At 36.1% G+C, this 11,564-nt stretch overlaps 3 protein-coding genes and 1 non-coding gene across 4 annotated transcripts; 3 read left to right on the forward strand and 1 right to left on the reverse strand.

The window, feature by feature from the left end:
* Window positions 1–2,202: 2,202 nt before the first annotated feature.
* On the forward strand, window positions 2,203–7,018 carry LOC143570835 (E3 ubiquitin-protein ligase RGLG2-like). Its single transcript, XM_077056379.1, has 11 exons — window positions 2,203–2,475; window positions 3,945–4,029; window positions 4,119–4,259; window positions 4,362–4,475; window positions 4,574–4,671; window positions 5,276–5,355; window positions 5,454–5,559; window positions 6,092–6,219; window positions 6,313–6,532; window positions 6,615–6,671; window positions 6,751–7,018. The coding sequence occupies exons 1-11, from the start codon at window positions 2,203–2,205 to the stop codon at window positions 6,829–6,831; spliced, it is 1,383 nt and encodes a 460-aa protein (XP_076912494.1). The 3' UTR covers window positions 6,832–7,018.
* A 587-nt stretch (window positions 7,019–7,605) lies between these two features.
* LOC143570845 (uncharacterized) lies at window positions 7,606–8,400 on the forward strand. Its single transcript, XM_077056387.1, has one exon. The coding sequence runs from the start codon at window positions 7,606–7,608 to the stop codon at window positions 8,398–8,400; it is 795 nt and encodes a 264-aa protein (XP_076912502.1).
* Window positions 8,401–9,403: 1,003 nt separating this feature from the next.
* TRNAT-UGU (transfer RNA threonine (anticodon UGU)) lies at window positions 9,404–9,475 on the forward strand. Its single transcript has one exon. It is a non-coding gene; the product is annotated as a tRNA-Thr (tRNA).
* A 280-nt stretch (window positions 9,476–9,755) lies between these two features.
* Window positions 9,756–11,218, reverse strand: LOC143570846 (glycerol-3-phosphate dehydrogenase [NAD(+)]-like; the record flags this gene model as incomplete). Its single annotated transcript, XM_077056388.1, has 6 exons — window positions 9,756–9,935; window positions 10,025–10,073; window positions 10,160–10,214; window positions 10,282–10,402; window positions 10,496–10,533; window positions 11,155–11,218. Coding segments are annotated over 6 exons (507 nt in total), but the record flags the coding sequence as incomplete, so codon positions are not given.
* Between the last annotated feature and the right edge of the window lie 346 nt (window positions 11,219–11,564).

Genomic DNA, 11,564 nt, shown 5'->3' on the forward strand with positions numbered 1-11,564 from the left:
TTGACATCATTTGCACTAGAAAGTTGTTTATATACTTTGTCTCGTTGACATGTTTTTAAACTTGTATTCTAGTGAACATATATATAAAGAGTTTTATTGTTTTCTTATACTTTGCATAAGGCTTAATAAAGTCTAAACTATGAAACCAAAGTGGTATAAACTGTTAGTAACGATCCGGTTTAGTATAAATGTATAATAAGGTTCAGCTTCAGTTTTTGATGATAAAACCGGGTAACCAACGGTTTGCCTTACTGTTACCACCCCTAAGTTGGTGAAACTTATGTTTATTCACTAAATACAAATAATTAGGTTGAATTTCATATATAATTAGTGGTATTCAACTTGTGTGTTGAGACAGAGACGTGATGGAAATTCGATCGGTTTGATTTGTTTTGACTTTATGATATCGGTACATTGTAGACCCTGTTCACTGTCACGTTTATTTCAATTAATTGTTTTCATGCATGTCTTTTAAATTTATACCATGTTTTAGAGTTTACAAAGTTGGTGAGTAGTTATTTATTTATAGATATAAAAAGTCTTGTTTGGTGACCAGGTTTCCTCCGTTACTAATGTTGCAAGCTTGAATTTTTTTAAATTTCTTGATGCAAAAACTTTTAAAAAAATAGAGTAGATTGCGGTTTTCATCTCCCTGGCTTGTTTAAATATGCGATTTTAGTCCAATAGTTTCAAATTTGCGATTCTCGTCACTGCGGTTTCATTTCAATTGCAATTAAATCCGATCACACTAACGTGAGGGACGGCTTTGTCCTTTTTCTCCCCAAATAAACCCTAGGTCTAATTCGCAAGTCCCCTCACGTAAGAGGCTGGGGTGTATTTTGGGATAAAAAAGACAAAAATGGCCCTCACATGAGGGGCATGCTAATGAGTTTAACGGCCAGACTTAACGGGGTTAGAGGATCGGGTTTAATTGCAAGTGAAATGAAACCACAAGGATGAAAATCGCAAATTGAAACTATTGGACTAAAACCACAGATTTAAACAAACTACGGGAACAAAAATAACAATTTACTCAAAAAAATAAATGCACAACTTATCAACAAAATGAAGTGCTTCACTTCAAGATTTTTGTTCCAAAATGATCATATCCAAATTTAACAACTTGTATTGATAACCAAAACAACAAAGTACGCATGGGAACTATGTGTAATACAACATCTTTACAACAACCTACTCGAGTTATTAACAGAATTTAACTAATTAACCAGTTGTTGATCAATCATTTTCATGTATTAAAGCCTTCACCGGCCGGCTCTAACAGCTACTGATGTAACTAAAATGATTTCAAAGCATCAAGAGTTCAATTTTTGAAACTTGTCAATTCATTAGCCGAACAATAGTTGTTACAAGTTCGTTATTATACAAAACCATTATACCCCAAAAATAAAATTACCACTTTACTAACGTGACGTCACGCATCAAAAATCACCTCCAATTTATAACACCTCACTTCCTTTCGGCACGACCATATTCAAAGAAAGCTTAACACTTTTATTTCCTCCACGGCCTCAATAATCAAAATTATTATATTATATTCTATCCAATTTCAGTGTCATCACAACATATCCATATTCTATCGAAGTTAAGTAGCCTACAACTCAACTAAACACTCAATTCAAATCATTTCATTTCATAATAATAATAATAATAATAATAATAATAATCAATCTAGCAAAGAAATTGCGTAGACTTTCTTTCTCTTCGTTTATTTCATCCAAAAAGCACTATTGCTTTTAGCAGACAACCGGAATCGGAATCAATCCGCCATTGATACTTTCTACCTCAACTCATGCTAACATACTCCAGGTTTCCAATTCTCTATATCAATTTGTATAATTTGCATTTAATTTCAGATCAGATTTCAGATCTACTTTCATTATCTTGTAATATTAATTATTAGTGATTAATGGCGTAAGCGGTAAGTTGACGTGCAACCGACTATTTCTTTCTTTTTATAAATAATAATCGATTTTCAATTCGTACACGAAATTAATGTGTAATGTCGGCGAAGTTTCTTCGTAACCGCTTATTAGGGTTTATCAGTTCGTGAATTAGGGAAAAAGTATTAGTCAATCGTCTTTTATATTCCAGGATACTTTTCAATTTCTCATGGTTTATAATATAATATAATATATATTGATATTCTGCAGATAGATAGTTAGATTATTTGTATTGAGTTTGATGGGGGGAAAGAGTTCAAAAGACGGGAGTTACAGGCACTCGTCAAGCTCGTCGTTTAGCGGAAGCCAGTACGGGAGTAGTCCTCAACAGTCTTATTCGTATCCACCGCAAAACATTCAGAATTATCCGGTTCAGGAGGCGTATCCTGCGTATCCGCAACACTATGCTGCACCGTTTCCTTCGACTGTTCCTGCACCGGCTCCGTCTAGACCGCAGAAGAAGCTTGACCGGAGGTATTCGAGAATTGCCGATAATTACAGTTCTTTGGAACAGGTAGGATTAATTAATTGCTTGTATTGTTTATGGAATTTGGAAGATATGATGTGTTATTTTTTGTTTGTATTGTCTCATTTTATATATGTTAATATATGTTAAAACAATCATGTTCATTGGATTACATCGAAACAGAAGGCAAGCGGGCAACAAGCTGCGCCGCTACCCCTTTTTGAATCGCAAAACCCAATCTTTTAAAAATTATATTTGCTGATCTTGGAGTCATAACATTACTATGCATGACCCGCTGAACACGGGTAAGTAGCTCCACAGCTTCAGGCGCGAGGAAACCAAAAGTGTCAAAAGCAAAAGGAATAAATACATGTTGGTTGTCAAGACACGCCTTTTCATGTTTTGCCACCTTACCTGAAGCAGCTTTTAATGCGGCTTGACCGACCGCGAAACCACTACTCCCTAAGCTCACCAAAGGAGAAACCCCTGTTAAATCCACACACACGTGTTTCCCTCCTATCCATCCAAACACCAAAATGTCAGCCGGTCGAAGAGATGATCTTTCCTCCGACGGGTCAGTCAGGAAATTCACAGGTGCTTCTTTCTTAACAGAAATTCCAGCTCACCTGAATATATCAAAGAGCACATCCCTAACCAGATCGTGTCGGTACTTGAACCCCGGGAGCTCTTTACAGTGCACCGCGTGCTCCCCATATGAGTCTAAACACGCTTTACGACAAACAGGACATATCTCATCAACCGGAAATAGAGGAATCATAAGGCGATACTTAAGGATACTACGATACTCTATTGGAGACATATGCTGGCCTAACCCATCTATAGGGATAGCAAGAAGAAAATCTTGAGCATGTGGTGCTTGTAGACACTCAAAAATGGCTTTTTGTCTGCTTGTCATGTTAAAGTGTGACTCCATGTCGTGAACAATTTTACTAAAAAGAGTGCTCGCCAATGCATGCCGGGCTTTAGAGGGGGCGGTCTCTTTGTTAGGGAAACTGCTAAAATCGAAGCTTGGAATCATATCACGAAGACAAGCCAGAGCACAAGAATAATCAGAATCCATCCCACATATACCACTGTCTCGCAAAATGTGATCCTGAAGATATCTTTATCGGTTTGTATTATGATCGGTCTCTTTGTTAGAGAAACTGCTAAAATCGAAGTTTGTATTATGATCATATGGTTTGTCGGTCCGTGTCAATCTCGTTATTGGATTTAGATAATATTATACAATTGAATTTTGTCTTTACTATTTGGATTAATCATTGTATCTGTTGATTCTTGGAGATATCTTTATCGAAAAATACGTCATGCTTTTGTAATATTGTGTAAGTTAGTGCTAATAGCTAATACTTGTTTCTTTCGGTGGAACTTTTATGATGGTTACATTAGTATAAATTAATGCATTTGTGTATTGTTTCTTATAATGTTTACTTATAAGAGTTATAAAAGTTCGTTATAAGTAGAATGATATATAGATGCTTTCACTTTTTGTGCAGGTGACTGAAGCTCTAGCACGCGCAGGACTTGAATCTTCTAACCTTATTGTCGGTATTGATTTCACAAAGAGCAATGAATGGACCGGTAAGTCGGTACTATATCATCCCAGTTTTTTTCTCTCTTAATTACAATACTTAAAGAAGAAGCGTTTTAACTATTTATTGCTAAAACAGGTTCAAGGTCTTTCAACCGAAAAAGCCTACATCATATTGGAGATAATTTGAATCCATACGAGCAAGCAATAACTATTATTGGAAAAACATTAGCCGCCTTTGATGAGGATAACTTGATTCCATGTTATGGTTTTGGAGATGGTATAAAACTTTCTTTTATATTGATAATTTTGTTAATATGGATCTTAAGTCTTAAATTTTAAATCTTAGATCTTGCATTTTGATTTTGCTACCAACTTGCAGCCTCGACGCATGATCAAGATGTTTTCAGTTTTTATCCAGAAGAGAAGTTTTGTAATGGCTTTGAAGAAGTATTGAGTAGGTACAGAGAAATCACCCCCCATTTAAAGCTTGCAGGTTTGATTTACTTTATGCACTAGTTTATATTTTGCCTTTTATGTAAGTTTAGCTGGTGGTTCGTTTATACTCTATGTTCATTCGTTATTTTGTTTCAGGCCCAACATCATTTGCCCCTGTTATTGAACAGGCTATGACTATCGTTGAGCAAAGTGGGGGCCAGTATCATGTGTTATTGATTATCGCAGATGGGCAGGTACTTTTTAGTCTTGGATTAATTTCATATATACCCTTACAAGCTTGAAAATTTTCATATATACCTGACCAAAATAAAAAATATCATGAACACCCAACTTTAAGGAATTTGATTGACATCGACGATAAGCAAGCAAACCAAACCATCGTCTCTCCTCTTTTGTTCTCTGGGTGTCAGATAATCTAACGATCGAATCTTTATGTTCGAATTAGATAATCGAAACAGGTATTATCGCATGATTATCCGCGATAAGCAATCTAAATTTTGAGAAAACCATTGTTCATGGGTAAAAATAAAATAAATATTAAGTCAAAAATAAGTAAAAGAAGATTAAGATATAGAAAAAATTTTTGAAGTTAAAGATGATATATGAAATTTTTTAAGTTTTAGAAAAATAAGGGTAGACTGGTCATTTATTAGTTTTTTTAAGAACTGTGTAAATTTGATATTTAATCACTTTGCAAGGACATATATTATATTTTTAGTTTTGTATGGGTATATATGATATTGTCCATGTTTGTGGGGCATGTATGAAATTGCCCATTTTGTCTTTCTTCAGTATGAATATAATATGCCTAATAATTCTAATTATATTATTGAGCAGGTAACAAGAAGTGTCGATACTGAGCCTGGCAATTTAAGTCCACAAGAGCAAAGAACCGTAGACGCCATAGTTCAAGCAAGGTGTTTAGTTGCAACTTTTGTATGCATTAACTTCTACAATTTAAGTTGTTCATAATGAAATATAACCCCCCCCCCCCCCCCTCCCTCTTTGTTTTTAGCAAACTTCCACTCTCAATTGTGCTAGTTGGAGTTGGAGACGGGCCTTGGGATATGATGAGAGAATTTGATGATAATATCCCTGCTCGTGACTTTGATAATTTTCAAGTAAGCAATAATCTCACGTTCGGTGTTATTTCCAGGCTTGTAAATGAACCAAATGAACAAGAATGGAGCATGTGTCTGTGTTCATTTTTTAGCTTTAACCGAACAAACGATTGATCACGAACAATTAAACGGGCAGTGTTTCGTGTTCGTTCGTTAAGAAAATGAACGTGCTATTGATCATCTATGTTCATTTGTTAATAGTGTAAACGAATGGTTTCAAACATAAATGGACGAGCATAATGGAACATGTTTGGCTAAAAAGTTCAGTAAAACTAGACTAAATTGCAACGGACCTAAATAATTTAAATGAATATATAAACGAATGAACTTAAACAAACACAGAATAACAAACATAAATGAACGGAACAAACGAACATAAATGAAGGAACAAAATGTGTTCATATTCGTTCGTTTAACTAAATGGAAAAAAAATTTGTTCATGTTTGCTCGTTTATTAAATAAACAAACATAAACGATTATCAATCATACCTTGTTGATATATGCTCTGATGTCATTTATTTTTGTATGTTAGTTTGTTAATTTCACGGAAATCATGTCAAAGAATGTGTCTCCAATACGAAAAGAGACGGAATTTGCACTCTCAGCTTTAATGGAAATTCCAACTCAATATAAAGCAACAATTGAACTGAATATACTCGGGTAACCAGCATAACTGAGAATCAACTCGTTTATAAGATAAACAGGTTAAGCGTAACCACTGCTTAACTGCCTTTATTTTGTTTGAATTTACAGTAGTCGGAAAGGGGTTTCTCCTAACCGGGTTGCACTTCCTCCGCCGGTTCATGCATCATCTTTTAGCAGCTCAAAACCGTCACATTCAAGCAGCTTTCAGAAGGGCTCACAGTCAAACTATGGTCAAACGAGTCCTGTTCATTCTGCTGGGCACTATTATGATCAAATGAGCTCTCAGAGCACGAGTCCACCTGTTTCAAATTCTACATATGACAATCAGGTACTCATAGGTCTGCTTAAATATGAATTATGATGATCAAATGTTATCATGCGCTTATATTTGTTAGTTACATATGTTGCAGGTATGTCCCATTTGTCTCACTAACCCGAAGGATATGGCATTTGGCTGTGGTCACCAGGTACTGGATTATCTTCATTTGTGTTCACTAAAGTCAAACTGAATTCATATAGTCAACTTTGTTGTATTTTTTTTGGCAGACGTGTTGTGAGTGCGGTCAAACTCTTCAATTGTGCCCTATTTGCCGAAAATCGATTGAAACTAGAATAAAGCTGTACTAGATTTGGGATGTGCTTGTTTGCGGATGTTCTAACTTGTTTTGGTTCAAGGTCAAAATGTTGGTTCTCTGTTTTGTGATTTTTTTTTTTAAATTTGTCTGATTGAATTGTTTTGTGGATTGTAAATGAAAGTGTCGTCAATGTACAGCCCTCCGTTTGAAGTTTTATTTTATTGATGGTATTTGATTCTTTAGCCTTTTTGGGGTCGGGTTCAGTGGTTCACTCTACTGTCTTTGATAACAGGTTGATGGCCTGCGTTCATTAGAAAGATAATTGTGAATATAACTTGAGCTCCATATATTTGCCTTTTGTTTCACCACTTGGAATCTCCTTGCTAGATGTTGATGTGTACTTGCATGTTGTAAACACCTCGGTGGGGTTCCGACTCTGGCATATACAAAGGGTTATTTGGAGAACTGGAGTGAGGAGTTGATGTGTACTTGTGTGCTTGTCGTTAATTCTAGGTGTGCTTGTTGCTAATGCAGGATAGACTAAGTTATTCGGCTGTCACTATTCCCTGATCTGGACCTGATGTGTGCTTGATGATCCTGACTTGCCGGACGGTCCTGATGAACTGGACTTGACCAATGGTCTTGATGAACTGGACTTGATGGACAGATGAGCAGGGCTTACCTCATGGTAGGATTCTTAGTGAAAAAACTAGTTATGAAATCAATCATACCCATTTTCTTATGAGTTATGACTTATGACCACACAAAAATATTGTGTGCAATAAAACCCCCCTTATCATCATTTGTACACACCAAATCTTTCCACATGAACACCCTTCAACCAACCCTCAAATGGAACCCAATCTCCAAACCCAAAACCCCAATAAAATCACAGTCATCAGCAGGCAAAATCAAACGTACAGTCCTCACAAAACAAGACAGAACCAAACTCAACATATCTCCCGACAGAGACTTCTGCTCATACCCAAGACTTGTAACCCACGTAGACAACAACTTCATCGACACATTAACCAACCTTTACCGACACCGGTTGACCCCAGGCTCCGAAATCTTGGACCTCATGAGCTCATGGGTTAGCCATTTACCAAAAGAAGTCAACTACAAGAAAGTAGTTGGTCATGGGCTCAATGCACAAGAGCTAGCCAAGAACCCGAAACTCGATTACTTTGTGGTTAAAGATCTTAACCAGGACCAATCCTTTGAGTTTGATGATAATAGTTTTGATGCTGTGTTGTGTACAGTTAGTGTTCAGTATCTTCAAGAGCCCGAAAAGGTTTTCGCTGAGGGGTTTCGGGTGTTGAGGCCTGGTGGGGTGTTTATTGTGAGTTTTAGTAACCGGATGTTTTATGAGAAGGCGATTGGTGCGTGGAGAGAAGGGACCGGGTATAGTCGGGTGCGGTTGGTGGTTCAGTATTTTCAATGTGTTGATGGGTTTACTGAGCCGGAGGTGGTGCGGAAAGTAGGCGATGAGGCGAAGGGCGATGGGTCGGCTTTCGGGTGGATCAAAGGGGTTTTGGGATTGTTGTCGGGTTCGGATCCGTTTTACGCTGTTATTGGTTACAAGAATTTTAAACCTATATATGAATATATGATTGACTAGTTAATGTGTTTGTTGAATGTTTATGAATTAGCACTTAGATTGTCTTTTCAATTAGCACGCTGTAATTTAGAGGTGTTAAATGGGTCGTGTTAACATGTTGACTGGTCAAACCCGAACTAACACGAACCAGACCACTTGACATGCGAGTTTCATTTTATTTGATATTTTGCATATTGATACTCAAAAGTAAGGGTAGCAAAACAAACCTATTTGGGTTGTTTTGGTCAATTTAGATAACTTTTAAAATTGAAATAGGTCAGGAGTCAAAAGCTAACAAAATTATGATTGACAACACAGATGTATATAAAATAACAATAATGTTTATTCTACAAAACCGATGCTCATTTTTATTTTTAACTAGAATTTTATCCGGCGTCGGGCCAGATCGGTAAAATCCGGGTGGTGGTAAAATTCAAGTGTTGTCGGTCACGAGCGTTGACACGGTAGGTCGACGCGAATTGGTCGGTTTCGCTACGATACTGGAACTAAAAACAAAATTGGCAGTCAGTTGGTTTTCGTTACGGTACTGGAACTAAACAAAGCGTGGTGAGTCGGTGACACCATGCGAATTTGGTCGGTTTCTTTCACGTTCGTTACGGTACTGGAACTTATAAAAAAATTGGCATCCGGTTGGTTTTTATTATGTTCGTTACGGTACCGGAACTAAAAAAAATTGGCGTCAAAACCGTGGACTGTCAGTCTTGAGCCTTGCCAATCCCAGACGTCGATGCGTTGAGTTTACACGAATTCAATCAGTTTCCTTCACGTAAAAAAACAAAATTAACGTTCGATCGGTTTTTGTTACATTAGTTACGATATCAACATTATAAAAGAAAATCAAAATGGCCTGGACAAATTTGATGCCGCCACTTGGCCCAATAAGGACTTAACGCACCAAACTTCTCTTTTACTACTACTACTATAATAATAATAATAATATATCATATAGTAAGTTTTAAAGACCTGATATAAAAAAACTTAATGTATTTAAATTGTACAGCAAGCCCCTATAGCTCAGTGGTAGAGCGCCAGTCTTGTAAACTGGAGGTCTGTAGTTCGATCCTGCATGGAGGCATTTTTTTTAAAATGGGATTTTTAATCATAATTTTGTCAAACTTCAATTTAAGATAAGAACAGAACTTGGAACAATAATAAAATGTGATTTTCATGTATGAACTATGATTGATTAATCTTGAAACAACAAATAAGCTTTCCAGATGCATGGTCACTTTAACATCTTCCTGTGTAGAAACATTTATCTACTTTTTGATCACCAAATTCTTTAAAAACCAAAAATATCAACTATTCAAAACAACTTCGCATTACATATAAATATTAGAGTCATGTAATGTAAGTCACGGAAGTGAATCCGGCCCACCCACGGGAGATCTCTTATGCGTTTGTTTATACTCAACAATGGCAGACGGTGGAAGACGACCAATACAAATTTCATGAATCCTTGTGAATAATGGAAACATCTCTAACCAGCCTTTGTGTTTCAAAACCTCATACACCTCTTTGGCTGTTGAGACGCCCTTCAAGATCAGCATGTACATGCAGTTTCAGCAGTTTTGGTATGCAAATGCATATAATTTCATATAATAGAGTCAAAACTCGAAAGTACCTGTAACTTTTGTCCCTGCAACATCTCGGCTTCAAGATCATCAAAAGACCTAAATATCATGACAAATAACTAAATATCATAAAAATCATAAAACCATTCTGTTTGTAATAAAATATTAAAGACGAAAAACGAAACCTTTTGCCATCGTTCTTAGCATATGCCTCCGCACATCTCCTGTTTCGCCCTCCAACTGCCATAACAAATTCAAAGCATTCTCATGACAATAAAAAAAAAAAAAAAAAAAAGATCATCCTTACTGCAGGTTGTTATAAGATCAGCAACACCGCAGCTTTCAAAAAACGTGCTATCTTTAACTGTAGAGAATAAGAGCTTTGAAAGGCCTTTCATTTCTTTCAATCCAATTCTCATTATTGCAGCCTGCAATCAATAATAATTGTATAATCAAGATAATAAGAAACTTTATTTATCAATGCTTTTTTTTCAAGACTTTTTAAAGTTTTTGTATTTCACCTTGGTATTATTTCCCATGTCTAATCCATCCACAAACCCTGTTTAGAACAAATTAAAATCCGTAAATTGTAATCAATATAGCTGACTGACCAACTGAAATTAATACATAGGCTTGTAAACGAACCGAACCTTTAGCGAACGGCTCATGAACCGTTCAGCGGGAAGTTTGTTTTTGTTGGGTTATTTAATGAACGAACAAACATGAACTGAAGTTTTTGTTCATTTAAATTCAGTTATGTTCGTTCCTTTACGTTCATTCATTTTGTTTAAGCTTGTTAGTTTACTTTCGTTAGTATATTCATTTGAAATTATTTGGCCCGTTACAATTTAGTCTAGTTTTTTAAATTTTTAGGTCCAACACGCTGTTCACATTGGTTTCAACTGGCTTTAGCCAATGTATGCCCGTTCATCTATGTTCAACCATGTCAGCTCGTTTGAACCGTCCGTTAATATTGGTAAGGAACGAAAATCAAGGAGCACAAACATGTTAATTTTCTTAAACGAACGAACACGAGCAAGATAACCTGTTCGTTTAGTTGTTCGTGTTCGATAGTTTGTTAACAAATACAACATGCTCTGTTCGTGTTCGTTTGGTTCATTTACAAGCCTAAATTTATACAAAAAAAAAATAGCTAAATAATAAAAATAAAAAACAGAACCTGCTGCTATGGCAACTACATTTTTCAAAGTCCCACATAATTCAACTCCCTCCACATCTTGACACTGTATTTGAACAAATATGAGAAATGTCTTTACTAAATTAATATATAAAAACCACAAAATTAGGGCCAACGAGCGGTTGAATGCATGTTTGAAAGTGATTATCTGGTTGTTGTGACTTCGTGCTTTCTATAATTTGAACGTGCAACAAAGCTAATTATCAAATGGTACGAGCAAAATTACTTATATACCCCTACCACCGTGTATTTAAAAAGAACTCTAAATAATCAGAATTTGTAAAACATTCAACACCATCAAAACTGATTATCTAATCTAGGGATGAGATTGGGATGGTACCGATACCGATCCCGAAATTCAGAAATTGTTGGTACCCGGTACCGAATGTTCG

This window comes from Bidens hawaiensis, unplaced genomic scaffold, assembly GCF_021521415.1.
Source record: "Bidens hawaiensis isolate Kalapana, Puna unplaced genomic scaffold, B.hawaiensis_p1.1 tig00025093_1, whole genome shotgun sequence".
NCBI lineage: Eukaryota > Viridiplantae > Streptophyta > Magnoliopsida > Asterales > Asteraceae > Bidens > Bidens hawaiensis.